This window comes from Morone saxatilis, unplaced genomic scaffold, assembly GCF_004916995.1.
Source record: "Morone saxatilis isolate NCDOM2014 unplaced genomic scaffold, NCSU_SB_2.0 Contig16, whole genome shotgun sequence".
In the NCBI taxonomy this organism is placed as follows: Eukaryota; Metazoa; Chordata; class Actinopteri; family Moronidae; genus Morone; species Morone saxatilis.
The window spans coordinates 8,649,609-8,675,680 of NW_023339718.1; the positions used below are offsets into that span (position 1 = coordinate 8,649,609).

The following is a 26,072-nucleotide window of genomic DNA, read 5'->3' on the forward strand; positions in this document are numbered from 1 at the left end:
TTTTTAGATCATTGACTAAATCTCTCAGATAGCTGCCTTCCAGTCAACACACTGGGAACAAATGTCCCGTTTAGTTTCCCAACTACAGCGGTAGTATGGGCGATTTTAAGGTTGCCAAGGCAACGTGAAACCGCCACACTACAACACGATTGCTTGGGTTTGTTGTTGAAGCTGCTGGCAACCAAAAGCTACTGTCGACAACGTTTTGAATGCCGACAGGCTGTTTAGAGATGTTTTATTTCTGCAAATGTTAACTCCTGGGAATTGGTAAATATGGTCCACGACGATTTGCGGGTTGAGTGGATCCGACAGCGAGTATCCGCCGGTTTCAATTTACCGGACTGTCCCAACTGTTTCGACGAACTTCTCAGTCGGGAAGATGGAGAAGAAGAGGAGAAAATTATCCATTACTTGAACGTTGTCTCCGAGGAAGACTCGCCTTCGTCTCTTCTGTTTTTCAAAACTATCAGAGAGGAAGAAACAGAAGTTGAAATTCCAGTCGGTAAGTTGTTAAAGGTGTAGCTAATGTAACCTCTCGTGTAAGTTAATGTTAAAATACATTAATTAATGTTGACTGGTTAGTTAGTCTTTAGCATGCAGTCACAGGTGTAAAGCTGCAGTATAACTTATATAAAAGATAACATTTTGTTATATATTTGAGTCTTTCACTGCATCCTGACAGTAGTTAGACAAATAATCTGTAAAAAAAATACTTAAATAACAATAATAAGGTTCCTCTGGCTCATTTAATTTATCTTATTACTATTTTTATTATTATTGTCTACTACTGTCAGGGTATAGTGAAGGATATTCAGCCAATATGACAATAAGTTATTTAAAAAAAACAACAACCTACTGCCTCTTTAACCATCAATAACCAGCATGTATGAAAAACCCAGAAGGTATTTCCAGAATCTGTCCTTCGTAGATCTTTCTTACCACCTGAATGTACAATATTCTGGCTAAAGTGTTTCCTTTAACCTGTTTCCTAAATTGCGACTCTTCTGGCTTCTGACTGTTGTTGTCATTTTGTAGATAAACCAATGTTTTCTGTGACCTGAATGTATGTTAATGCACGGGAGGTCGAAGGTGTAGAAAGTGTGGTGAGCAACATGTCAACTTGTGCAATGTATATAAATTCAGAAAGGAGGAAAGACGGTGAATCTCCAGATCCTGACAACCCGGACCAGTCCTGGACCCAAAGTGGAGCAGAGACAATCACAGAGGAGACAAATGAACAAAATCCCAGCCATGTGAGATCGAACTTTAATTCAAACTTAATTGGTTTTTATTTTGTGGCTGTGTTTAATATAATTTATTATTGATAGAGATGATCAAATTGTTTAAACCCATGTCTGCTTTTGTGTTTTCAGAGGATTGAGGTTGAAGTGGTTTATCACCTCGAGCTTCATGTAGCTGTAAACGAATACCCAGAGAAATTTCTGAAATCCCGTGTCTTCTACTTTATCAGGAGCACAAAGGGTGAGACGGCAGTTCAGTATCCAGACAGTAAAACGTTTTTCAAGCCTCTATTGCACATTCAAAGGATTAACTAAGAGATTGTTATTTGTGTTTTAAATAGAGACCATTGTTGAACCACTGGACATGAATGAGGCCAATGTCCTGATGCCCAAGCTATTTGACATTGGCATGCATAACGGACACCCTCTTCGTGTGCTGCGGGACAAACTTGACCACGTAAGTAAAATGAAAAACAATTCACAGACGAGCAACCGGCAACAGTCAGACAAAAACGTAATGTAACAACAGCAGAAAAACATCGAACCATGTTTTAAAATGCGTATTTTCACTGTGTGTCTCGTCAGGTGTATATACCCCTGCTCACAGCCCACCAAATGAAGGTGACTGGTGCTGGTTATCAAAGCGGGGCAGAGGAGACCAGCGGAGAGGGTGAAGAGGCGAGTCCAGTGAAGGCCAGTGGACAATTCACGGTTCGTGATGAGTTGCTCAACAGGACATACAAGTTTTTGGGAATGATCAACACGACTCTCCAACAACTCCAGATTCAAGGTTTGTTTTATTAGACACACCAAGGGCTCAATGTTTTTAATTTCAGGAATTTATCAGTATCAAAAAACATAGTGTAACAAAACAAAAGTGCAATTTAAAGCTGTCCCTGCCACGATAGGACTTTGAATATTTCTTATATTAAGTGCTCATTTCATAACATTTCATAATAAACAGTACAATCTAAAGATCAGTCTCTTTGTTGCAGATGAGATTACGCTGCACATCCCTGAGCTCGATCTGGAGCCGGCGGTGGATGTACTGCTTTCTAATCCAGAGATGGTAGAGAAGTTGGAGCAGTGTGTGATGAACTGGCAGACTCAGATTACCATTGTTATTGAGGAGCAGCAAAGCAAAAAGCCGCAGGTTTTTGACTCTCCTTATATTCAGAATTTGAACCAAGGCAGGTTTGGTGCTTAAAAAGATGAAAGTCTTCGCCTCAAGCCCAGAATTTGCATGTATAGCTGCTGAATTGTCTAAAATATTACCAAGAAATTGAATCCCTGTCAGTCCAAATTATTGGGTAGAAGAAATAATCGCTTTCCGTTTTCCTCCAGGCACCCGGCCCTATGGCCGAGATTGTTTTTTGGCAGGAGCGTTCATCCATCCTGAGTGCTCTGAGGGAGCAACTTAAACAGCCTGTGGTGAAGAAGATCTTGGAGGTGATGACCAGAGCAGATGCAGGCATTGTTCAGACCCTGGAAGGAACGGTTGCTGAACTTACCAAATACCGCGTGGAGTCAGACGACAATTTACGCTTCCTCAGCACGCTGGAAAGACACTTCATGGTATTTTATAAAGGCATTCTTACCAAATATTTTTCACATTAACATTCTCTTTTCTCTGTTAACAATGAACAGTGTAACCACCGATAGCTGGTAGTTACAAAAACACACTTGCCAACAATATTTAATCAAAATATTGACTATATAATTGTTATGCTATTCCCACCATTACTTATCAAAGTTACTACTGTCTGTTGTAGAATCTGGCCACTGGAGCAAATTTTGATGTGATCCTGGAGACCATCCCTCCTCTGATGGACAGCCTGCAAATTGTATGGATAATATCTTGCCACTATAACACCAACGACCGTATGGTCCCTCTAATGGAGCGTATTGCCTGGCAGCTGTGTGAACGTGTGGATCAAGCAATCGATGTCCACACACTATTCAAGTATGTGTGGATAAGTTTAAATTATACTTCAAAAGTTCAGATTTTATATAGAGTTTAGTCAGAATCCTGTATTCAATTAAGTCTGTTGTTTCAGTATAACTTAACAATGTGCTGTGCATCGGACAGAAATAACAGGGAAGTGGCCAAATCCAAGGTGCGTGATGCTAAGCAGGTCCTGGACCAGTGGAAGTCATCCTACTTTGAGATGCGGGCTGAAATTGAAGAATCAGGCAGAGATCAACGCTGGGAATTTGACCGCAAGAGACTGTTTGAGAGGACTGATTACATGGCTTCCGTCTGCCAGGACGTGTACAATGTTTTGCAGGTTGGTGTTATAAATACTGACCCTTTTCTCAGTAACTGAACATGTGAATGCATAAAAAGCAACTCAGTTTTTTTTTAAAGCGTCCCCTTGGATTTGTGTTGTGCAGGTTTTGGAGGAGTTCTATAACATCTTTGGTCGAGAACTAAAAAGTGTGACCGGTGACCCAAAACACATTGATGAAGTGCTGTGCAGAGTGGATAGTCTGGTTCTGCCTATTGAGGGCATCAATTTTAATCCTTTCAACATCTGTAAGATGAGCAGCTGGAAAATTATCATGCGAGACTTCAGCACTACGGTTCAGGTGAGTTTACGACATCTTGAATTCCGAAAATGTGAGTTCTGGACCAACATCATTTAATGATGGCAATATCAATGTACTTGTCTGCTTGCACCAATAAAATTGCATATTTTTTTGTAATTTCCCGTAGCTCAGTTATCAAGCTGATTTACCTCTTACATGTGTCTGCTCAGGCTATCGAGGGAGAGGCCATCAACTTCATTGATCAGTCTTTTAAGACACTGCGCTCTTCAGCTGCTGCCTTTCTTATGCTCCTGAGATTCAAACACATCCGCTCCAGAGAGGCCATCAACAACCATTTGATGAAAAAGTTTAATGACATTCTGGCTCAGTTTTGCAAAGAGGTACTATTCTGTGGAATCAAGAAAGAGTGCTTGGTGATATTTGACTTTGCAGATAATTTAAAATTTCTATCACATTATATCACATCAAACAGCGAATCCATGCATGTGTTTAAAAATGTGATCTACATTGTCCTGTAACCAAGGGGACAGGCATAATTGACTGACAATATTACACTGCATTGCGATTAAATACATTCAGTAAGTACCTATGACACTTACAGTGAGCATGGTCTGCCCCAAGCACTTTTGTAGAATGCATGTTTTGTCTTTGTTGTAGGTGGACAGCATACATCAAATCTTTGCGGCAAAGAAGGACAAACCACCCCGAAATAAGAATGAGCCTCCTGTGGCAGGAGCCATCATATGGGCCCGATCTCTTTTCCACCGCATCAAAAACACCATCCTTCCCTTCCTGAAAGTGCCAGATATGCTGGAGGGTGAACAGAGCCAAGTGGTGAGTTTTTTCAATGTTGCACAGTAGTATAGGTCAGTGTAAATATTAAACAGTTCAGACAGAAAAATGGATCGTGACTAAAGGCCTGTATGTGCATTTTGCTCCATTCTGCTCAGGCCAAGGACAAGTACACGAAAATGGCCGTTCAGATCAGGGACTATGAGGCGAAGAAGTACGAGGACTGGGTAGCTGAGACAGAACGCAACTTGCCACTGCTAATGAAAAAACCCCTGTTGGTCGTGATTACCCGTGAAAACCAAATCGAGGCAGAACAGGTATTTATCTATTGCTGTTCACTGTTCACGTAACTGTTGCTCAGCATTGTGCGAAATACACATACAGTAACCCGTTTAATTTGATTTTTCTCATTTTAAGGATGTCTCATCAGCTGAAAACAGACTACAGAGGGGCGTGCAGTACATTGTGAACTTTGCACCAGAGATCATGGAAATAATTTCCGAGACAAACCACCTTGTGTCACTGGGCTATTCTGTGCCTTATCTGGCTCAAAATGTTGCTCTACAGAAGCACAAATTCCTCAAGTAATGATACTCGCCAGTAACTGAATACCAAACCACAAAACCACTGATTGATATAATCTCTGGCCTGACCCGTTTCAACCTTGTTTTGTAGGTATGCTGCTGATCTGCACAAGCTTGTCAAATGCTACCACTCTGTAATGGACAGATTGAGTGAGGCAAAGTCCATTATGCTGTCTCATCAGATCAAAGAGGTCAGAAAAGACATGCATTTTGGATGCAAAAGACTCAACTGGAATTGTTTGGGTATGGTGCTTTTTTCTTACTGAATCTGAAATGTCTGTGTAATCTGATGTATGCACACTTGTGGTCTGTTGAAATCAAAACTGTGTGTAAAATTTAAATCAGATATATCATCAATATGCGTTTGGTTTTAGGTATCACCGACTTCATCTCCAGAGGAATTCAGACTGTCTCTAAGTTTGAGTCAGTTGTCAATCAGATTCAGAAGAATGAGAGAGATATTGATTCCAGGTTGCAATCCATGGTGATGGCCAACTTATTGAAGTTTCCAGTACCAGACAAATCAAACGATTTACCAGGTAGAACATAGAGAAGGCTATTATTTATTGGTTATGATAATAATTGTACAAGAATTCAAACACGTTTCATTGACTTCATTGCATGTTCTCTAAGGTGTCAAGGAGTTCTGTGAACGTATTGAACGAGAGCGGGTCAAGTCTGTGAATGTGCTGAGTAAGAAGTATGCTGACATTGGACCCCTCATCACTAAGATAGAACATCTGATCATAGAAACCAGCACTGGCAAGGCCAAATGTATGGCAGATTATTACATGTACTGGGAAAGCAAGGTGCTGGACTCCCTTATAAAGATGGTGCTGAGGTAATTAAGTTACGTACTTTGTGGGTACATAACTTGCTCCCTTGAAATACAGCACAATATCTGTCTCAACCATTGTAACACCCCTGTTGTTGAATTTTACATTTAGGAACATTCAGGCCTTCAACATGGCGCTAATGGGAAGTACCCCTCTTTTCCAAATTGATGCCATCCTGTCTGCCCCTAAGATTGTGTTGCAGCCCCAAAGCAATGAGTTCTACTGGTTGATCATGCAGTGTATCAGAGACTGTGTAGAGAGCACCAAGGTGGGATCATCATAGTTATTGTTTGTTGCATAAAAAATATATACTGTTTGTAATCTAATACAGATGATGTGACTTGATTCTGTCCATATTTTTTGTGTTTCAGCATTTTGTGCGTTGGATGCGTGGGACCTGCATTGAGTGCCCACCACAACGGGTGGGGGGTGAAGAGGAGCTGGTAATATTTAGCTTCTGCAGTGACATATGGCAGCATCCTCAGATAAATGAGAGTGCCATGACAGTGTCCCAGAACATTCAGCGACTGCTCCTGTCTATGGACCGCTACCTCAACCACTGGAAGCGCTATCGGCCCCTTTGGGAAAGGAACAAAACCATCGTCAATGAAAAGTTTGCTGCGAGAAATCCTTCCTGTGTCATGTATGATGATAAGCTGCAGTTCCTTTCTCGCATCAATCAGGAGGTGATGCTTGAGCCACGGTTTAAGAATGAACACGCCATCCGTCTAAACCTGGAGCCTCTGGCTCAAACAGTGCGTGAGACCGCTGAGTCCTGGATCAGTTCACTAGGTAGCCTGCTCAACAAGCCTGCCAAAGAGGATCTCTTCAACTTGAGAGATGAACTCATGGTATTGATGCTAAACTCTTTGTGTCATATGTTTTTATAGTGAATATTCATTGATTTGTATATGTAATTTACATACATATGTAATATGTAATTTATTCTTGTGGCTATTTTATACACCAGCAACTTTCTAAGATGCTGAAACAGAGCCCTGACAGTTTTGAAGAACTGAAGTCTGTCCTTACCACCATCTCAGACATCAGGGACATGTCTCTAGATGTGGACTTGAGATTCTCTGATATCCAGGAAAGATACAGAACACTGGCCATGTACAACGTAGAGGTACTGTGTGCTTAATGTTAAATTACTGTCCCTTGAAAGCATAGGTTTAGAATGTGTGCTTTGTTTAACTTTTTGTGCTCTATTTTCTGTGTAGGTTGGAGAGGATGAAGTGGAGTTAGTGGCCAAGATTGGCCAGATGTGGAGTGACCTGTTTACAGAATCCAGACAAATTGATCGAAGTCTGGCAGATGTCAAGAAATCATTTACCTCAGTAAGACACCAGACCAAGACAACACATACTGCTTAAAGAGGAAAATTTCCTTTTTTTTTTTTTTAAATCTACATTTACATTTTCTTCTTATTCTTTCATTACACTCAAAGATTACGAAGGAGAGGATTAAGGAGTTTAAGCAGGAGTTGTCTATCTTTGCTGAAAGCTTCAACATGCATGGTCCTGGAGCTGTGGGAGATGATTTGGAGAAAGGTAGTCGTGCACTTGAACGCTGCCTTTAGTTGTTATGAACAGAACAATTATATATTGTCCTACAACTTAAAATATTGTGGAGGGACGTATGTCTCTCTTTTGTTCTTGCAGGACTGAGCATTATAGGAACATATGAGGCAGACCTTGCCAAGGTAGTGGCAGGACGGCAGAAGCTAGCTAATGCTGAGAAGCTATTGAACCTACCTGTCACTGTGTACCCGGAGGTTATCAGCATTCAAAGGGACATGAAGGCCTTGAGACAGATATATGATGTCTATCAAGCTCAGAAGGTCAGATATGGTGGCTGTAAAAATTTAAATTGCATATTGGGCCATGTTAAGCAAAATTCTGGTCATCTCGTTTTTTTGAGTATTTCATGTGTTTGTCCTTTACATCTTTCAGAATGCAAAGACAGAGTGGTCTCAGACCTTGTGGGTGGATTTAAACATCCAGCTGCTACAGGAGGGTGTTGAGGGTTTCATCAAAAGATTGAGGCAGCTGCCCAAAGATGTGCGGGCCTTACCTGTGGCCTTCTTCCTAGACGGACGCATGAAGGAGTTCAGAGAGTCTCTGCCTCTTCTGCTGGACCTGAAGAACGAGGCCCTCAGAGACAGGTCAGTCTGCAGATTGACATCAGAATCTAACTGGAATAAATCTCACACCAAAACAAGATGTAAATTAATGAATAATAGAGTTTGAGTTAATAAACATGTATGATGACCAGGATATGTAAATCTGACATTTATTATTTATTTATGTAAATCTGCAGACACTGGAAGGAACTGATGGAAAGGACTGGCACTAGCTTTGAGATGAACCCTGACACCTTCACTCTGGAGAACATGTTTGCTATGGAGTTGCACAAATATGCAAATGTCATCGGTGACATTGTCACTTCTGCTGTAAAAGAACTCAGTATCGAGAAGGCAAGCTTCTGTCTTGAGTTATGATTCCATTATGATTTAACTCAAGTTGAAGTTAAGCATCTTTTTTATCAACATTATCTGTGTGTGTGCTTCCAGGGAGTAAAGGAGGTGGTGGACACCTGGGAAAACATGAGGTTCAGTGTGATTCCCTATTTTAAAGGCACCCAGGAACGCGGTTCTATTCTGGGTGCCGTGGACGAGATTCTGCTGAATGTGGACAACGATGCCATGAACCTACAGAGCATGGCGGGCAGCCGTTTTGTTGGACCTTTCCTGAGTATCATACAACAATGGGAAAAAGACCTGTCCCTTATCAGTGAGACCATAGAGGTCAGTCAGAGTGGCCAATTCTCCCATCACACTTAGGCTGATTCATAAAAATCCCTACTGAAAAGAATATTTCTTGCGCAGGTATGGTTGCTGGTACAACGAAAATGGATGTATCTGGAGAGCATATTCATTGGTGGAGACATTAGCTCACAGTTACCCGAAGAAGCCAAGAAATTTGATAACATTGACAAAAAGTTTAAAGAGGTGAGTGTTGCCGTAATATAAGCCAGATGAAAGTAGTCTGTTGCTGGACATCTCAAAATAATATTGTCTGATTTTTTCTGTAGATTATGAATGATACAGTGAAGGGTCCAAACATTAAGCGGTGTTGCCTGGTTCCCAACCGGCTAACAGACCTGCAGGCCCTTAGTGATGGTCTAGAAAGGTGCCAAAAGAGTCTTAATGACTACCTCGACTCCAAGCGGAACGTGTTTCCTCGCTTCTTCTTCATCTCGGATGATGAACTGCTCAGCATTCTGGGGAGTAGTGACCCTGCCTGTGTCCAGGAGCATATAATCAAGGTATCAGCGATTACTAAGATCACTGCTTGCCGTGTGTGTGAAACATTTTCCTAGATCTTGTTTCTTTTGTTTGTTCCCCAAGATGTATGACAACATAGCATCTCTGAGGTTTGACGTGGAAAGCAATGGGGAGACAGTAGCTGGAGCCATGGTGTCTGCTGAGGGTGAGGTGATGGAGCTGAAGAAGCCCATCCCAGCGGAGGGCAGGGTGGAGGAGTGGATGACGGCAGTACTGCTGGAGATGAGGAAGACTAATAGACTCATCACCAAGGAAGCAATCTTCCGATATTGTGAAGACAGGAACAGGTGTGTGTAGTGACTACATGTATGAGCAATTCTGCCAGTGCGTGTGTGCAAATGAGCCACATTAATGTAACATGTCTCTCAGGGTGGACTGGATGTTGCTGTACCAGGGTATGGTGGTGCTGGCTGCAAATCAAGTGTGGTGGACTTGGGAAGTAGAGGATGTCTTTAAAAATGTGAAGAAAGGAGAGAAGTACGCACTGAAGAACTATGCTAAGAAAATGCACCAGCAGATCGATGAGCTGGTAACACGGATTACACAACCTATGAAGAAAAATGACAGAAAAAAGATAAACACTGTGCTTATCATCGATGTCCATGCAAGAGACATTGTAGACAGCTTATTGCTAAACAGGTGAACTTAACCTTTGCCACTTTTAACTTTTTTTCACTACACATAACATTGTGAATTTCAGTAAAATAAAAATGTATTTGTCTTTTCAGTATAATGGACGCCCGTGAGTTTGAGTGGGAAAGCCAGCTAAGATTCTACTGGGTCCGGGAACAGGACAACCTTTTTGTGCGTCAGTGCAGTGCTTCGTTCTCATACGGCTACGAATACATGGGGTTGAACGGTCGATTGGTTATCACCCCACTGACAGACCGTATCTACCTCACCATCACACAGGTCTGAGTTTGTTTTTGTTTTTCAAATTTGCATCAACCAAACAAATTAATAAAACACCCAAGCAGCACTTGTGAATTGTTCTGTCAGCTTGTTTTGACAACAGGTGTTTATTTGTGATACAGGCCCTCTCCATGTACCTGGGTGGAGCTCCTGCTGGACCGGCTGGTACAGGAAAGACAGAGTCCACCAAAGATCTAGCTAAGGCTTTAGGTCTGCTTTGTGTGGTTACTAACTGCGGTGAGGGCATGGATTACATGGTAAGAGGCCTACACTTAAAGAGACAACAGCTACTGAACAATATCCTAGTACCTCATACCTGTTCTGTGACATTATCCTGAGAAAGGAGATCAATTTGTTTAAATTATAATAACATTTAACATATTCTTGTGTGTTGTTCTTGCCCAAATGATAAATGAATATCTTAATTTATGAAGCAAATGTTTTTTGGAAGTACATTATTTTTGTGTGTGTCACATGTAAAAAAAAAAAAAAATGCAACCTCACCCCTTGCACAATAGATGCTGTCTGTAATCATCAGGCATGTGTGCTTATGGTATGTCCATATACAAATGATTTCCTTGTTGCCAACATGCTCACTTACATCAAACAGTTAATCATTTGTATGTATGTTTTTTTTGTTACTAGCATTTTTTCCTTGATTTCCTTTCCTCTTTGTGTGCAGGCTGTTGGCAAGATCCTCTCTGGCCTTGCCCAGTGTGGAGCTTGGGGCTGCTTTGATGAGTTCAACCGTATTGATGCCTCAGTGTTGTCAGTCATCTCCTCCCAAATCCAGACAATCCGCAATGCTCTCATTCTTCACCTTAAAAGGTTTCATGTAAGTCTATCGTAGTTATGCAGAACCAGTAAGGAATACATTTAAAATGATGTAATGTAATAATTCCAATTGTCATATAAATTTAAGGATATTTCATGAAGCTTGAGGGATATTTCACTTGTCATAATTTAGGTTGATAGCTTGCTTTTTTAGCCTATTTCCTGAAGAGTTGTTGTCCATTATTCCCCCTAAACCAACTTCTTCTCACTATGCACATCAGTTTGAAGGGCAAGAGATCACCCTGGATGACCGCATGGGTATTTTCATCACCATGAACCCAGGTTATGCAGGACGTACAGAGCTGCCAGAATCAGTCAAGGCCCTCTTCAGACCTGTGGTGGTCATTGTGCCCGACCTGCAGCAGATCTGTGAGATCATGCTCCTCTCTGAGGGCTTCCTATTGGCCAAAGTGAGGGACGCATACACAATACACAAATAACATTGTTACTATTTAGCTGATTTGCTCATCCTGAGCAATGTATAAAGAACCATGTACTGCAATATTACTTTACAAAATGTATATTAATGTTATCAGGTGATGTTGAAATGCATGGATAAATTATAATAAATAACTGATAATTTGAAGCTCAGAAAGATCATTTTTTTAATATAAACATGGAAAGATCTGTAACTCTACACTGTAAACTGCTTACCGCTTACCTACACATGTCAGTTTCTTATTGAGGATTTTATCTTTTCACTTTTGCTCAACCTAGGTGCTGGCTAAGAAGATGACAGTACTGTATAAGCTGGCTCGTGAGCAGCTGTCCAAGCAGTCTCATTATGACTTTGGCCTGCGAGCTCTGAAATCTGTCCTAGTGATGGCAGGAGAGCTGAAGAGAGGCTCACCAGACCTCAGCGAGGTAAAGACCCGAGAACATTTTTCATGTTTCATTTTTATATAGTGAACTTGTTTTTGCTTACATTCGATATGGAATGAATGGGTCATTTATTTGTGATCCCTCAGCTTGAAGGGAAATTGCTATTGGGGAAATGTTGTGATTTGCAGCATTTAGAAGAAATCTTTAAAGATGTTGTAATGCTTTGTGATCTTTTATCACCTATTTGCTGTCATGTGGTATTTTCTCTCTTTCCTTTCCTCCTACAGGATGTGGTGCTGATGCGTGCTCTCAGGGACATGAACCTGCCAAAGTTTGTGTTTGAGGATGTGCCACTGTTCCTCGGGCTGATCTCAGACCTGTTCCCTGGGCTGGACTGTCCTCGTGTTCGTTATCCCAACTTCAATGATGCTGTGGAACAAATCCTTCAAGACAACACATATGTCATGCTGCTTAACCAGGTGTCTCATCTGGTTCTTAGATTTGGTTCTTTGACATACAGGCATTCCTATACAACATAAAAAGTGTTTCAGTGGTAAATATTTAGTTTCACCATGTGATTGTTTATGTGTTTATATACCATATTCTTTATGCTGGCTGTGGTTTCAGGTGGATAAAGTGGTGCAGATGTATGAGACAATGATGACCAGACACACTACTATGATTGTGGGTCCAACAGGTGGAGGAAAATCGGTTGTGATCAACACGTTATGTCAAGCTCAGACCAAGTCAGTGTCAGTTTACATATATTACCTTCCTGATCTTTTGTGTAGACAGTGGTAACCTTAACTTTATCTCATCATCAGATTGGGATTGCAAACCAAGATGTATCCTCTGAACCCTAAAGCGATGAGTGTCATTGAACTTTACGGTGTTCTGGACCCTGACACTCGAGACTGGACCGATGGGATCTTGTCCAACATCTTTCGTGACATCAACAAGCCTACGGAAAAAAAAGAGCGGAGGTATAAAAATACACCAGACTCTAATAATAATTTTACCTCGTATATCATCCTAACATCGTAACTTCATTCAAAGCAGATAGGAACAAAATAAAGCTCACCAAAACCATCTGTGTTAGTCTTTCCACTGTTCCAACAATCACCAACCCTGGTTTGGTTGAAATAAATCCTTAATTCACCAAGGTAGATGAGACAGCAGTTTCAAAACAGCAGTTTCAGTTGCTCTTCTCAGTTGGAAACAGACGGACTCGTGTGCACCAATATGCATGCACAGCCAGACCAGATTTGTAAACAAAGCACAGAGCAGCTGCATTAGCAACACAGGCAAAGGGAGTGTGACATAATTCTCTGTTCAAGACACCATGACTCCAATAAAGCTTTACATAGCAAGTAGTTGTTTGCTGCTATATTTATGTTTTAAGTCTTATATATAACCTTTAATTACAGTGTGCAGTATGCCGGTGAAGTGATTGAATTTTCAATAAGAAAATACATTTCTGTGGAATACATAAAGACATGTACTTTGACTCACAGGTACATCCTGTTTGATGGGGATGTGGATGCTCTGTGGGTCGAGAACATGAACTCGGTGATGGATGACAACAAGCTCCTCACTCTAGCCAATGGAGAACGGATCCGTTTACAGAATCACTGTGCCATGCTGTTTGAGGTTTGAATTTGCAGATTGCTGACTGTAAAATATCTTTTTCTACATTTTTTCTGCAAAGCAACTTTGAGTTCATATTATAATGAAACTCCAACATCACAGGTTGGAGATCTGCAGTATGCTTCCCCTGCTACTGTTTCCCGCTGTGGGATGGTTTTTGTCGACCCCAAAAACCTGCGATACACCCCATACTGGCAGAGATGGTTGACCAACAGACCTGAAAGTGTATGAGAAAAAACATATACACTATGTAATAATAGTACTTGCTTATAATTTGATAACTTCTCAAGACCATGTTTTTATTTTTTTCTAGGAACAAGAAGTGCTCAACAAACTGTTTGAGAAATATGTGCCCAGCTCTATTGACATGATTGTGGATGGTATTGTTGATGGCAAACAGGGCCAGAAACTAAAGACTGTTGTCCCTCAGACAGATCTTAACATGGTAGGTTAATATCATCCATTTAATATGTACTCCAGTACCGGTATTGTTGTATTTTGACATGAAGAGTTGAATGAAGATTAGTATAGTCCCATATTTTGACTTTTTTATGTGTTGGCTGTGTGTTCAGGTGACTCAGCTGTCCTTAACACTGGATGCACTGCTTGAGAACGAGGGCAGCAGTGCTGAAGTCTTGGAGTGTTACTTTCTGGAAGCACTGTACTGCTCACTAGGTGCCACATTGATGGATAGTGGCAGGATCAAGTTTGATCAATTAATCAAAAAGCTTTCCTGTTTAACAACAGTGCATGATGAGAAAGCCCTGGCTGGACCTGGTGAGATTCCAGGTAAAAAGCAAGAATTAGTACTTCAATGATTATGAAACTGTCATGCGTTATCAAGATTATGCATTTTTAATATACCCTTTTTGGTACAGTTGATATATAATATGAGGTTATTAAAAAGCATTATTGCATTGAAAATCAATGAAAAGAATTCCTTATGGTTTTAGATTAAATGAAAATATGGCATGATGAAAACCAACCCAGTTTTACCTTTTAGCAATTTTATTTTCCACATGAAAACATGGAGAGTAATTTTATTATGTCACTTTTCTATCTTATTATTGATAACAAAATGTCTGCATCCATACAGGCTACCTCCCAACTCTGTATGATTTCCATTTTGATGGAACACAGCTGAAGTGGGTTCCCTGGAATTCCCTGGTCACCAAATACATTCACAACCCTGAAATGAAGTTTGCTGATATTCTAGGTAAAGGTCAAGAGCTGTGAGGCGGCCACGAAATAATGAATTAAGTGTCCTGCATACATACATACTGTATGGATTTAAACTTTTCGGCTCTCCCACGCTCCTTTTCCAAATTTGATTTCCTCATCCTCCATCTTTGGTTTAGTGCCAACTATCGACACCACAAGAGCAAGCTGGATCTTGGAACAGATGGTGAAGATAAAGCGGCCAGTGCTTCTGGTTGGAGAGTCTGGCACTTCTAAGACTGCCACCATTCATAACTTCTTGAAACACCTCAATGCAGATACAAGTGTGAGTTTACCATCTAACCATGCATGTGTGTATTTGTTACGAAACTTAAGTTTAAATTTCTTCCTTTGTGTTTCTAGATTACTCTGATCATCAACTTCTCATCCAGAACGACTTCAATGGACCTGCAGAGGAACCTGGAGGCCAATGTGGAGAAGAGGACCAAAGAGATCTATGGGCCTCCTATGGGAAAGAGACTGCTGGTCTTTATGGATGACATGAATATGCCAAAGGTACCTGATCCAAGTTCCCAACCAAGTCTCTTACTGTGGTGAGTGACAGCACTTGTATGTTTAACATTACTGTATACTGTGTACTTATCCAGGTGGATAGTTACGGCACACAACAACCTATTGCACTTCTGAAGCTGTTATTGGACAGAGGAGGCATATATGACAGAGGGAAAGAGCTTAACTACAAAATCCTCAAGGACCTTGGCTTTGTCGCTGCCATGGGAAAGGCAGGAGGTGGGAGGAACGAGGTGGATCCCCGCTTTGTCTCGCTTTTCAGTGTCTTCAGCATTCCCTTCCCTGCAGTGGAGACCCTCAAGCTCATCTATGCTTCCATTATCAAAGGCCACACCAGAGTGGGTATCTTTTATAAATCAATACATATCAGAATCTCAATCATCCATATCATATCAAATGTAATTAACTTGATCAAATATTTTAGCCATTTGAGGACGCCATTCAGAAGGTTTGTGATAAAGTCATCATCTGCACGCTGGAACTGTACAACAACATCATCAAAGATCTGCCACCCACTCCCTCCAAGTTCCACTACATCTTCAACTTAAGGGATCTGTCCAGAGTCTACAATGGACTGATCCTCACCAAACCCGACAGGTCTGATTTAGCACATTTCCTCTAGTAACAGATTAACTCTGCAACAGAGACTTCGCAGTTAGATGTCTATGTTTTCTAAATGTCTTTGCTTTATTGGATTTCACAGGATTTTGACTGTCACCCAATTTGTGCGTGTGTGGAGAAATGAGTGCCTGAGAATCTTCCATGACAGGCTCATTGATGAAACCGACAAAGCCTTGGTAATGATTGCTAATAATAGTTGTAGATATTTACTGTAGATTCTTCTTTGTATTGACTACAAGGACTAATATATGTTTCATTGTTCCTTCAACTGTAGGGTCAAAATCTACTGTATACTAAATTGTTATGTTTAGTGTCGTATTTCAGTTTTTAAATGTGCCCAATGTGTCTTTTTTGCCACCAGGTTCAAGGCCACATAAAGAACCTGATTGAGGAGCATTTCAAGTCGGACATGGAGGCAGTCATGAGGGACCCAATTCTTTTTGGAGACTACAGAACAGCCCTCAGTGAGACTGAACCAAGGGTCTACGAGGACATACAGGACTATGATGCTTCCAAAGCCTTGTTTCAGGTATTGTCAACTTAATAACTGTGATAGAGGGCCTCACTCTAATGTTTTTGGAATAGCATAATAATACAACAATAGTTTTTGATATTTCTTACAATTATTTACTGCCATATTCTGTCTTTAAATATACTGAGAGACCAAGTGTTTTTGCATTGTGCAGGAAATTCTAGAGGAATACAATGAGAACAAGTCCAGGATGAATCTAGTACTATTTGATGACGCTCTGGAACATCTGACCCGGGTGCACCGCATAATCCGCATTGATCGTGGCCACGCGCTGCTCGTTGGCGTGGGGGGCTCTGGCAAGCAGTCCCTCACCAAGCTTGCTGCCTATACTGCTGGTTGTGAGGTTGTAAACACAAGAACTATAAAGGGTGTGGTGAAGGGAAAATAGCTCTCAGTGACAAACTTCAAATGTACATTTTTAATTTCTTTAGGTTTACAGTCATAAAAATAAGAGGCAAATAGACTTTTTATTAACGTGTTCACCATAAGAAGTTTTGAAGTATAGTTATAGGTGGCACTGTCTTACAAAGTGAAAATAGCAGTCTTCTAACTTTAAAGCTGCTAGAGGAGAAATTAAAAGAGAAATATTCTGATTTCTATGGTGTCAAACATCACATATGGAGATATAATTACAAATAAATCTCCAGCATCTAGTAATGTAATCTTTTAACATCAACAATCTGCTTTTCCCAGGTGTTTGAGATAACACTAAGCAGAGGATACAGTGAGTCAAACTTCCGTGATGACCTGAAAACACTGTACTTGAAGCTTGGCATTGAAAATAAGAAGTTAGTGTTCCTCTTTACGGATGCCCATGTTGCTGAGGAAGGCTTCTTGGAACTCATTAACAACATGCTCACCTCAGGTTGGATATCACACTAACCTCCTGGCTCATACTTCATTTAGCTGTCTTAAAAGGTACAACTGTAGTACTCTGATCATGCTCTCTCTTTATAGGCATTGTTCCTGCATTGTTTCCTGATGATGAGAGGGAGTCAGTTCTCAACCAGCTTCGGGAAGAGGCTCTTAAGATGGGAGCAGGTCCTTCTAAAGATAGTGTGTGGCAGTACTTTGTTAGCAAGAGCGCTAACAATCTACACATTGTTCTAGGCATGTCTCCAGTGGGAGACACCCTGAGGACACGCTGCAGGAACTTCCCAGGTGAAATACAGAGTCAGGCCTCACTTGATTGATTAATATAATTTATGATTTTATTTTACTAACTGTGTGTACTTCTTTCTCAGGACTGATGAACAACACTGTGATAGACTGGTTCCTTCCATGGCCTCCTCAGGCATTACTTGCAGTGGCCCAGTCTTTCCTTGGTGTGTAATTACACACATTTATATATATTTTTAAATGTATCTGTTTTGGAAGTTTGTTTTCATAAAAGCAATTTAAGGGTTTTCTACTTTATTTAGCTGTGATGAGACCTACAGATGGGATATTATATCTAAATCTAGAGATTTGTTTTTGAAGAATTCACATTCATTTGTTTTTATTACAGGTGAAAATCCAATGATTCCTGAGGCACACTCTGCAGCAGTGATAGATCATGTATGCATGGTTCATACCTCCGTGGGTGACTACAGCAAGCTATTCCAGCAGAAACTCCGGCGGTGTAACTTTGTTACTCCAAAGAACTACTTGGACTTTATTAATACCTATTCTAACCTCTTGGAGGAAAAGGACCAATATATACTGGGTGAGAAAATAGAACAATTCTGTGCCACACTGCTACTGTGCATTCATGTGTTTGTGATCATTTTAGAGACTTTGTTTTGTTATCATGTTCTCTCATTTACCAGCTCAGTGCAAGCGCCTAGAGGGAGGTTTGGATAAACTGAAGGAGGCCAGTGAGCAGCTGGCTGAGCTGAATATCAAGCTAGCAGAGCAGAAGGTGGTCCTTGCTGAAAAGTCCACAGCTTGTGAGGCCCTGCTGGATGAGATCACCACAAACACAACTGTAGGTCAGTGAGTACCTGCATCTTTTAACTTATGGTTGTGATAAATACAGTGTACTGCGGGCTTCCGAAACTAAACACAGCTGTTACAAACCACTTATCAATAACTTTTCTGTCTTTTCTAGCTGAGGAGAAAAAGACTCTGGCAGAAGACAAAGCCAAAGAGATTGAAGTGCAAAACAAAGTGATAGCTGTTGAGAAGAAAGAAGCTGAAAGTTCCCTGGCTGAAGCTCTGCCGGCATTAGAGGCAGCCCGCAAAGCCCTGCAAGACCTGGAAAAATCTGATGTCACAGAGATCCGGTAAACTTTCCTCTTTATGCAGAGCATCATCATAGCGATGAAAAGAAAAGTTAAACAGCGATGTCTGTAATGTAGACACCCATACTAAAACAGATGATAAACCAAAAAATACTGCATTGAGGAATGATTAAGATTCTTGAATATTTCATCGAGAAACGATTAATCATGAAAAACCATGACTCAACATACATCACCAAAGAAAACAAACTTATTCCATCTGTTAATCGGTCTTCTCCCTTTGTCTGCCTTTTCCTGCTGCTCCATTGTGCAGATCCTTTGCCAAGCCACCAAAACAGGTGCAGGTAGTTTGTGAGTGCATCCTGGTGATGCGTGGCTATAAGGAGATCAGTTGGCAGTCAGCCAAGGGGATGATGTCAGAGGCTAACTTCCTGCGCTCGCTGATGGAGATGGACTGTGATTCCATAAATAACACCCAGGTCAGGACTGTCAAAGGTAAGTCGGCATCATAATCAATGGAAACCCACCGTCAAAACTGCAAACAGTACCCATGTACTATGTGATATGCATACATTAAGGCATTTGCGTTTGCCAGGTATCGCACAGTTGTATTCTTTGCATTTTTTCCCTGGCTAGGCTTCCTGAAAAACCTCCAGACAAGCTTTGAGGAGATGCAAGCCATCAGTAAGGCTGGGTCAGGAATGCTCAAGTTTGTCGAGGCTATAATGGGTTACTGTGAAGTTGCCCGAGAGATAAAACCGAAGAGAGAGAAGGTAATGTAAGATGTTCATGTTTTTTTACATCATACTCTATAAGAAGGAACACAGATTAAACACACATTTTTTCTTAGGTGGCACGCCTAGAGAAAAACTTTTTTCAGAGTAAACGGGAGCTGGAGCGCATTCAGAGTGAGCTTAGCAATATCCAGAAAGAATTACATGCTCTTGGAGAGAAGTACCATGCTGCTATTTCAGAGAAACAGTTGCTACAAGAGGAGGCTGAGCTCATGGAGAGAAGGCTTATAGCTGCTGACAAACTCATCTCTGGCCTGAGCTCTGAGAATGAACGGTGAGGCTGAAAAATATGTAACACATGGAGTCACATTTGCAACTATGAGCCTAACTGACCCTGCTAAGATTAATTATTTGTTTCTTTTTAATCTCTCTTTCGTCATCCCTTTGTCTCTCAACCTGTCTCTCTTTACTATTCCTTCTTCTCCCCACGCAGGTGGACACAAGATCTGGAGGAGTTGAAGCAGCGGCGTGTGCGTCTCCTGGGAGACTGTCTGATCTCTGCTGCTTTCCTGAGCTATGAAGGGGCCTTCAGTTGGAACTTCAGGAATGAAATGGTATACCAAGTATGGGTTAAGGATGTGCAGGAGAGAGCCCTTCCCTTGAGCCAGCCTTTCAAAATTGAAAGTCTTCTGACTGATGAGGTAGAAATCAGCAGGTGAGAAGGAGTGTGTGCTCATGACAGAATTTGAAACATGATAAAACAATATATAATATGAATTTGTCCTATCAAGTGTTATGTATTAGGTGTTGTGGTAGGAGTGCAGATGCTTGTTGCAAATATATGGATTTGTCTTTATTTTGGCTGTACTCAACACTGACTATGGGGATAACTATGTGTCAAATGTGTGATAGATGGGGCTCAGAGGGCTTGCCTCCTGATGAGCTGTCAGTGCAGAATGGAATCCTCACAACCAGAGGGAGCCGATTTCCCATGTGTATCGATCCTCAACAGCAAGCCCTCAACTGGATTAAGAAGAAGGAAGAAAACAATAATCTGAAGGTACAAAAAGTTATGTGTGGTTACCGCTCACATGTCCTGAAATGACTGCTTTAAACAGCTTCCCACTGCTGACAGCCCCAGAATCAACACTTTGGAAAGAGCCACAACATGCGGTCCTGACAGTGTTACCATCCTTCTTTTTCTCAGATCTCATCTTTCAATGATCCAGATTTCCTGAAGCAGCTAGAAATGGCCATCAAATATGGCTTCCCATTCCTTTTTCAAGATGTGGATGAGTACATTGACCCTGTGATTGACACTGTCCTGGAAAAGAATGTAAAAGGAGCAGAGGGCAGACAGGTCCTCACGCTGGGCGACAAGGAAGTTGACTATGATCCCAACTTTAAACTGTACCTCAACACCAAATTGTCTAACCCCAAATATTCCCCATCAGTGTTTGGAAAGGCCATGGTCATTAACTATACTGGTAAGATCATATGACATGACAAACATAGTTTTCATCTGTAACATTTAAACAGCATTTACTAAATGTATGTGTATGTATGTCTGTATGTATGTATGTCTGCCTGTGTCTGTGAATTTATTGTATCTATGTTACCTGTAGTGACCCTTAAGGGTCTGGAGGACCAGCTGCTGAGTGTTATCATGGGCTTTGAGAAGAAGGAGCTGGAGGAGCAGCGTGAGCGTTTGATCCAAGAGACAAGCAACAACAAGAAGCTGCTGAAGAACCTCGGGGACTCCCTGCTCAGAGAGCTGGCCACATCTTCAGGCAACATGTTGGATAACACAGAGTTGGTTGACACATTGGAGGAAACAAAGTCAAAAGCCGGCGAGGTCAGTTTGACTGCAGCAAGTATCAGTGAACTCATGCAAGAATAGACATTTTACTGAAGTCATTCATCTTTTGTCTTCCTTTTTGTTGTTGTGATGTACAGGTATTTGAGAAATTAAAGTTGGCTGAGAAGACCTCCGTGGACATTGATAAACTCAGAGACGGCTACCGACCTGCTGCCAAACGCGGTGCTATCCTGTTCTTTGTACTGACAGAAATGGCTTTGGTGAACAGCATGTACCAGTACTCTCTAGCCTCCTACCTAGAAGTGTTTGACTTTTCACTGCGCAAATCTCTGCCTGACTCTGTCCTGCCCCAAAGACTGAAGAACATCATGAACACTCTTACATACAGTGTTTATAACTATGGCTGCACAGGTAAAATAATAAAGACTGAATAATGGAATGGATTAAAAAAGGTCAATTTCAAAAGACAAATTACAGTATTTATCATGACGTGATGATTTGTAGATTTCATAACCTGAACTGACTGCATATCCTTAGGTCTGTTTGAGAGACACAAGCTGCTCTTTTCCTTTAACTTGGCCATCAAGATTGAGCAGGCAGAAGGGAGGGCACCTCAGGAGGAGTTGGAGTTCTTTATCAAGGGTGAGATATCCAGAGAAGTTGGACTCCTAAAATATTTAAGTAGATTACAGTTATCACAAGCACACACAAATCTTATTTTTCCACCTTGTGTGTAAAGGTAATTTATCCCTGGAAAAGAGCAAGCGGAAAAAACCTTGTGACTGGCTTCCAGACCAGGGGTGGGAGGACATAGTGAAACTTGCAGAGCTGTTTCCTGAGCAGTTTGGCTCTCTGCCTGATGACGTGGAGAAAACTTTAACTGATTGGAAGTCTGTAAGTGACCAGACGAGACAAGAATCATCATATTTTAATTAATCGATTAAGATTTTGTTGCTCACTCTTTTTCTCCTCAGTGGTATGACTTAGATGGACCAGAACAGGCTTCATTCCCCATGAAATATGAGGAAAACCTGTCAGCCTTTCAGAAGCTGCTGTTGCTGCGCTGCTTCCGTGTGGATAGAGTCTACAGAGCTGTGACTGACTACATCACTGTCACCATGGGCGAGAAGTGAGACTGTTTCTATTGAAATAATGCAGTTAAAGAGATATTTACAGTATACTGTCACTGTGTATAGTATATACAATGTATGTGTTTAATATTTAATTTAAATATAATTAATTCAATATTTAAAATGAGAGAAATCGATGCCCTGAATTTCCATGTTTTCTTGTATTTCTGCTCAGATATGTGCAGCCCCCTGTGATCAACTTTGATGCCATTTATGAGCAGAGCACACCTTTCTCCCCCATTGTATTCATCCTGAGCCCCGGCTCTGATCCAAGCAGTGACCTCATGAAACTAGCAGAGAGGTCAGGCTTTGGAGGCAACAAATTCAAGTTCCTTGCCATGGGCCAAGGCCAAGAGAAGGTACTAAAGACTTTCTTTTCTTCATATCACAGTTATGTAGCTTTAAGTGTGGTCAGGTGAAATGAGTACAGGGATCACTAGGAACACTAAGTAACAATAAAAATTAAATGAAGGGTTGAAGTATATTTTCCTTCTGTTACTTGTGGGTATAGAAGTCCACTTCAATTTGCTTGACTGTGTTGTGTGTCCCTCTCCCTTGTCAGTGGTTGATGCTACAGAACTGCCACCTGCTGGTTAAATGGCTAAAGGATTTGGAGAAGTCCTTAGAGAAGATCACCAAGCCCAGCAACAACTTCCGCTTGTGGCTCACCACCAACCCCATTCAGGATTTCCCTATTGGCATACTGCAAAAGTCTCTGAAGGTGAGACACATTTTCTGTTTATATTTATCAGTTTCTTTTTTGTACATGGCAGGGTTGACTTTCCAGTAATGAGCACAAGAGTTTTTTTCAAATAGGTGTTCATGTTTTACAAAGCAAGGTGATTTTTTGTACTGTAAAAAAAGACGGTAAATTTGTCAGTGTTTACATCTGCTTTGATATTGTGTGCAGGTTGTGACAGAACCTCCCAATGGTCTCAAGTTGAACATGAGAGCCACGTACTCTAAAATCTCCCATGAGACCTTGACTGCATGCCCACACCCTGCCTTCCGCAGCCTGGTGTATGTGTTGACCTTCTTCCATGCTGTGGTGCAAGAGAGACGCAAATACGGCAAGATTGGTTGGAATGTCCCTTATGACTTCAACGAGTCTGACTTCTTCGTGAGTAGCGTGGGAGTCATTTACACCATGTTGCAAATAACTGCTTTTGGTTGGATTTTTAGTCTCTATTTAAATGGAAAAATATTAGTTAACTTTTTTAGTGGTTTAAACACTGGTTTTAACTGTGCTTTAAAGGTGTGTATGGAGATCCTGGACACCTACCTGACCAAAGCTCGCAACCAAGGAGACAGCAATATTCCCTGGGGAAGTCTTAAATACCTTATTGGGGAGGTTAGTTAACTCAATAAACTGTATGTCTATTAACTTGTAAGCTGATGCTGTAAGTTCACTATTTCTAGATAATGTTTTATAGGTGATGTACGGTGGGCGAGCCATAGATAGCTTCGACCGCAGAATCCTGTCTGTCTACATGGATGAGTACCTTGGAGACTTCCTCTTCTACACGTTTCGGCAATTCCACTTCTTCAACAACAAGGATGTAGATTACAAGGTCCCTCCAAATGGGCCTAAAAGTATATATGTCGGTCAGTTGTTATTTTCATTATTTTAATTATCTTACTTGGAAAAATGTGTATGTTCTGTCATCACTCACAGCTTTAGGCTGTTTTATGTTACAGATGAGATTGAGAGCCTGCCACTAGCAAACACAGCAGAGGTAATGGGTCTTCATTCCAACGCAGAGATAGGATACTACACACAGGCAGCTAAAGACATGTGGACTCACCTGATAGACCTGCAGCCTCAGACAGGTAGGATTTGGCATCTTTTATCTCTGTAACCTCTTAATTTATTTTACAAAAAGAAATTGTCCACCTCCACATTGAGTTCTGAGTGCCGAAGAGACTTTCTTTGCCACCTTACTACCAGTGCTTCCTTTTTTATGGCCTTTACACACTCTTATTCCTTAGGTGAATCTGGTGGGAGCATCAGTAGGGATGAGTACATCAGCCAGGTGGCCCAGGACATTCAGAACAAGCTGCCCACGTTGTTCGACATGGACGTGATCCCTAAAAAGTTTGGCACGGACATCTCCCCGACCTCAGTTGTGCTGCTTCAAGAACTAGAGCGCTTCAACAAACTAGTGGTCCGCATGCAGCGCTCTTTGGCCGAGCTGCAGAGGGTGAGAAGGAGGGGCAGAGAACAACAAGACATCGGGACAACAAACAGACAGATGTTGCATTTGCTTTGTGCTTCACACAGCGTTCGATTTCTCTTCTCTTCTCTCTTGCGTCCCCTAGGCCTTGGCTGGTGAGGTGGGTATGAGCAGTGAGTTGGACGAGGTCGCTCGGGCCCTTTTTAATGGTCATATCCCTGCCATTTGGAAAAAGTTGGCACCTGACACTCTTAAGTCCCTCGGCAATTGGATGAGCCATTTCAAGAGGCGCTATGAACAGTACAGCCACTGGGTGAGGACGCACACACACTATCACAGATAACCTTCTGCATTATTCTGGCATTACGGAATAGTTACAAGAGATTATATTTTTGTGTTTCTTGTGTCCACCAGGTGGATGAGGGAGAGCCAAAGGTTATGTGGCTATCAGGACTCCATATCCCAGAGTCCTACCTGACTGCTCTCGTCCAAGCTGCATGCAGGAAAAATGGTTGGCCTCTGGATCTTTCCACACTGTACACACAGGTGACCCAGTACAGCAGTGAGGATGAAGTCAGTGACAGAGCTGGACAGGGTAATGAAATGACACTCACTGTTTGCAGCATGATTAGTGGTAAGTGATGAAGACTGACAGTCTTATTCCCTGCAGGCTGCTTCGTGTCAGGCTTGTATCTGGAAGGAGCAGACTGGGACATGGAGAAGGGTTGCCTAGTGAGGAGTCAACCAAAGGTTCTGGTTGTTGAACTACCCATTCTCAAAGTCATCCCCATAGAGGCACGCCGCCTCAGGTTACAGGTGTGGACCACAGGCGCTACAGGCCTCCATACAATGATTAAGCTCAACATTTTGATGGGTTTTTTTAACTGTTGTGTGTTTTTTTTTGTGTGTTTTGTACAACAGAATACACTGCGGACACCGGTGTACACCACGTCCCTGCGAAGGAATGCAATGGGTGTGGGGTTGGTGTTTGAGGCAGACCTGTTCACCACCATGCACATCTCCCACTGGGTGCTCCAGGGAGTCTGTCTGTGCCTCAATGCTGACTGAAGATAGCCCTCAGCCTCATTGAGCTGGTTAGCTTTCACACAGTCTGTTTTGACACGTTAATTCATAACAAAAATGCCTGAAAGAAGATTGTAAAAAAAAAAAAAGATTGTACATGTTTTAAAAAGACAAAAATAAAATAGACACATTGTAAGAAAACAAGATGAGAATTCATTATCTACTGCATAGCTTTCATTATTTTCTCACTAGATGGCAGCACACAACTGTACTGGGCTCTTCACTCTGGGTAGTGGCTCCAGGGATTTGTCTTTAGTGTTTGTTAAAGAGCCAATAGGCTACAGTGGTCAGGATATTCCAGACCTAAAAGTCTAGTGTTAGTATTATTATTAAGTTTATCAATGAGAAATTTTTAGCAGTTCATTCATGTTTGATTTTTCTCATTCTTTAAAACGATATTTCAGAATTCTGCCCATTCTTAAAAAAGGACAGTAGATGCCG

General features: G+C 41.4%; 1 protein-coding gene across 1 annotated transcript; it reads left to right on the plus strand.

The window, feature by feature from the left end:
- Nucleotides 1-177: 177 nt before the first annotated feature.
- dnah10 (dynein axonemal heavy chain 10) lies at nucleotides 178-25,746 on the plus strand. Its single transcript, XM_035659232.1, has 78 exons — nucleotides 178-502; nucleotides 1,144-1,253; nucleotides 1,374-1,482; nucleotides 1,583-1,698; nucleotides 1,827-2,031; nucleotides 2,237-2,394; nucleotides 2,586-2,816; nucleotides 3,014-3,204; nucleotides 3,331-3,529; nucleotides 3,636-3,830; nucleotides 4,001-4,171; nucleotides 4,449-4,625; nucleotides 4,742-4,900; nucleotides 5,001-5,167; nucleotides 5,259-5,410; nucleotides 5,542-5,706; nucleotides 5,801-6,008; nucleotides 6,115-6,271; nucleotides 6,375-6,854; nucleotides 6,974-7,132; nucleotides 7,227-7,343; nucleotides 7,454-7,556; nucleotides 7,668-7,846; nucleotides 7,959-8,170; nucleotides 8,326-8,482; nucleotides 8,579-8,812; nucleotides 8,894-9,016; nucleotides 9,100-9,333; nucleotides 9,416-9,639; nucleotides 9,722-9,991; nucleotides 10,081-10,264; nucleotides 10,387-10,521; nucleotides 10,947-11,099; nucleotides 11,320-11,508; nucleotides 11,816-11,962; nucleotides 12,208-12,399; nucleotides 12,548-12,666; nucleotides 12,745-12,903; nucleotides 13,435-13,570; nucleotides 13,670-13,792; nucleotides 13,881-14,012; nucleotides 14,140-14,356; nucleotides 14,664-14,783; nucleotides 14,926-15,071; nucleotides 15,149-15,301; nucleotides 15,394-15,654; nucleotides 15,741-15,913; nucleotides 16,020-16,113; nucleotides 16,299-16,466; nucleotides 16,624-16,812; nucleotides 17,163-17,334; nucleotides 17,427-17,630; nucleotides 17,714-17,794; nucleotides 17,977-18,174; nucleotides 18,278-18,439; nucleotides 18,559-18,733; nucleotides 19,005-19,186; nucleotides 19,328-19,464; nucleotides 19,542-19,759; nucleotides 19,919-20,140; nucleotides 20,338-20,485; nucleotides 20,633-20,912; nucleotides 21,051-21,280; nucleotides 21,382-21,655; nucleotides 21,782-21,886; nucleotides 21,984-22,138; nucleotides 22,219-22,373; nucleotides 22,550-22,770; nucleotides 22,932-23,095; nucleotides 23,285-23,494; nucleotides 23,630-23,725; nucleotides 23,808-23,979; nucleotides 24,073-24,204; nucleotides 24,364-24,575; nucleotides 24,694-24,861; nucleotides 24,963-25,143; nucleotides 25,219-25,364; nucleotides 25,470-25,746. Exons 1-78 carry the CDS (start codon nucleotides 274-276, stop codon nucleotides 25,614-25,616), a joined length of 13,728 nt encoding a protein of 4,575 aa, XP_035515125.1. The 5' UTR covers nucleotides 178-273; the 3' UTR covers nucleotides 25,617-25,746.
- The last annotated feature ends 326 nt before the right edge of the window (nucleotides 25,747-26,072 follow it).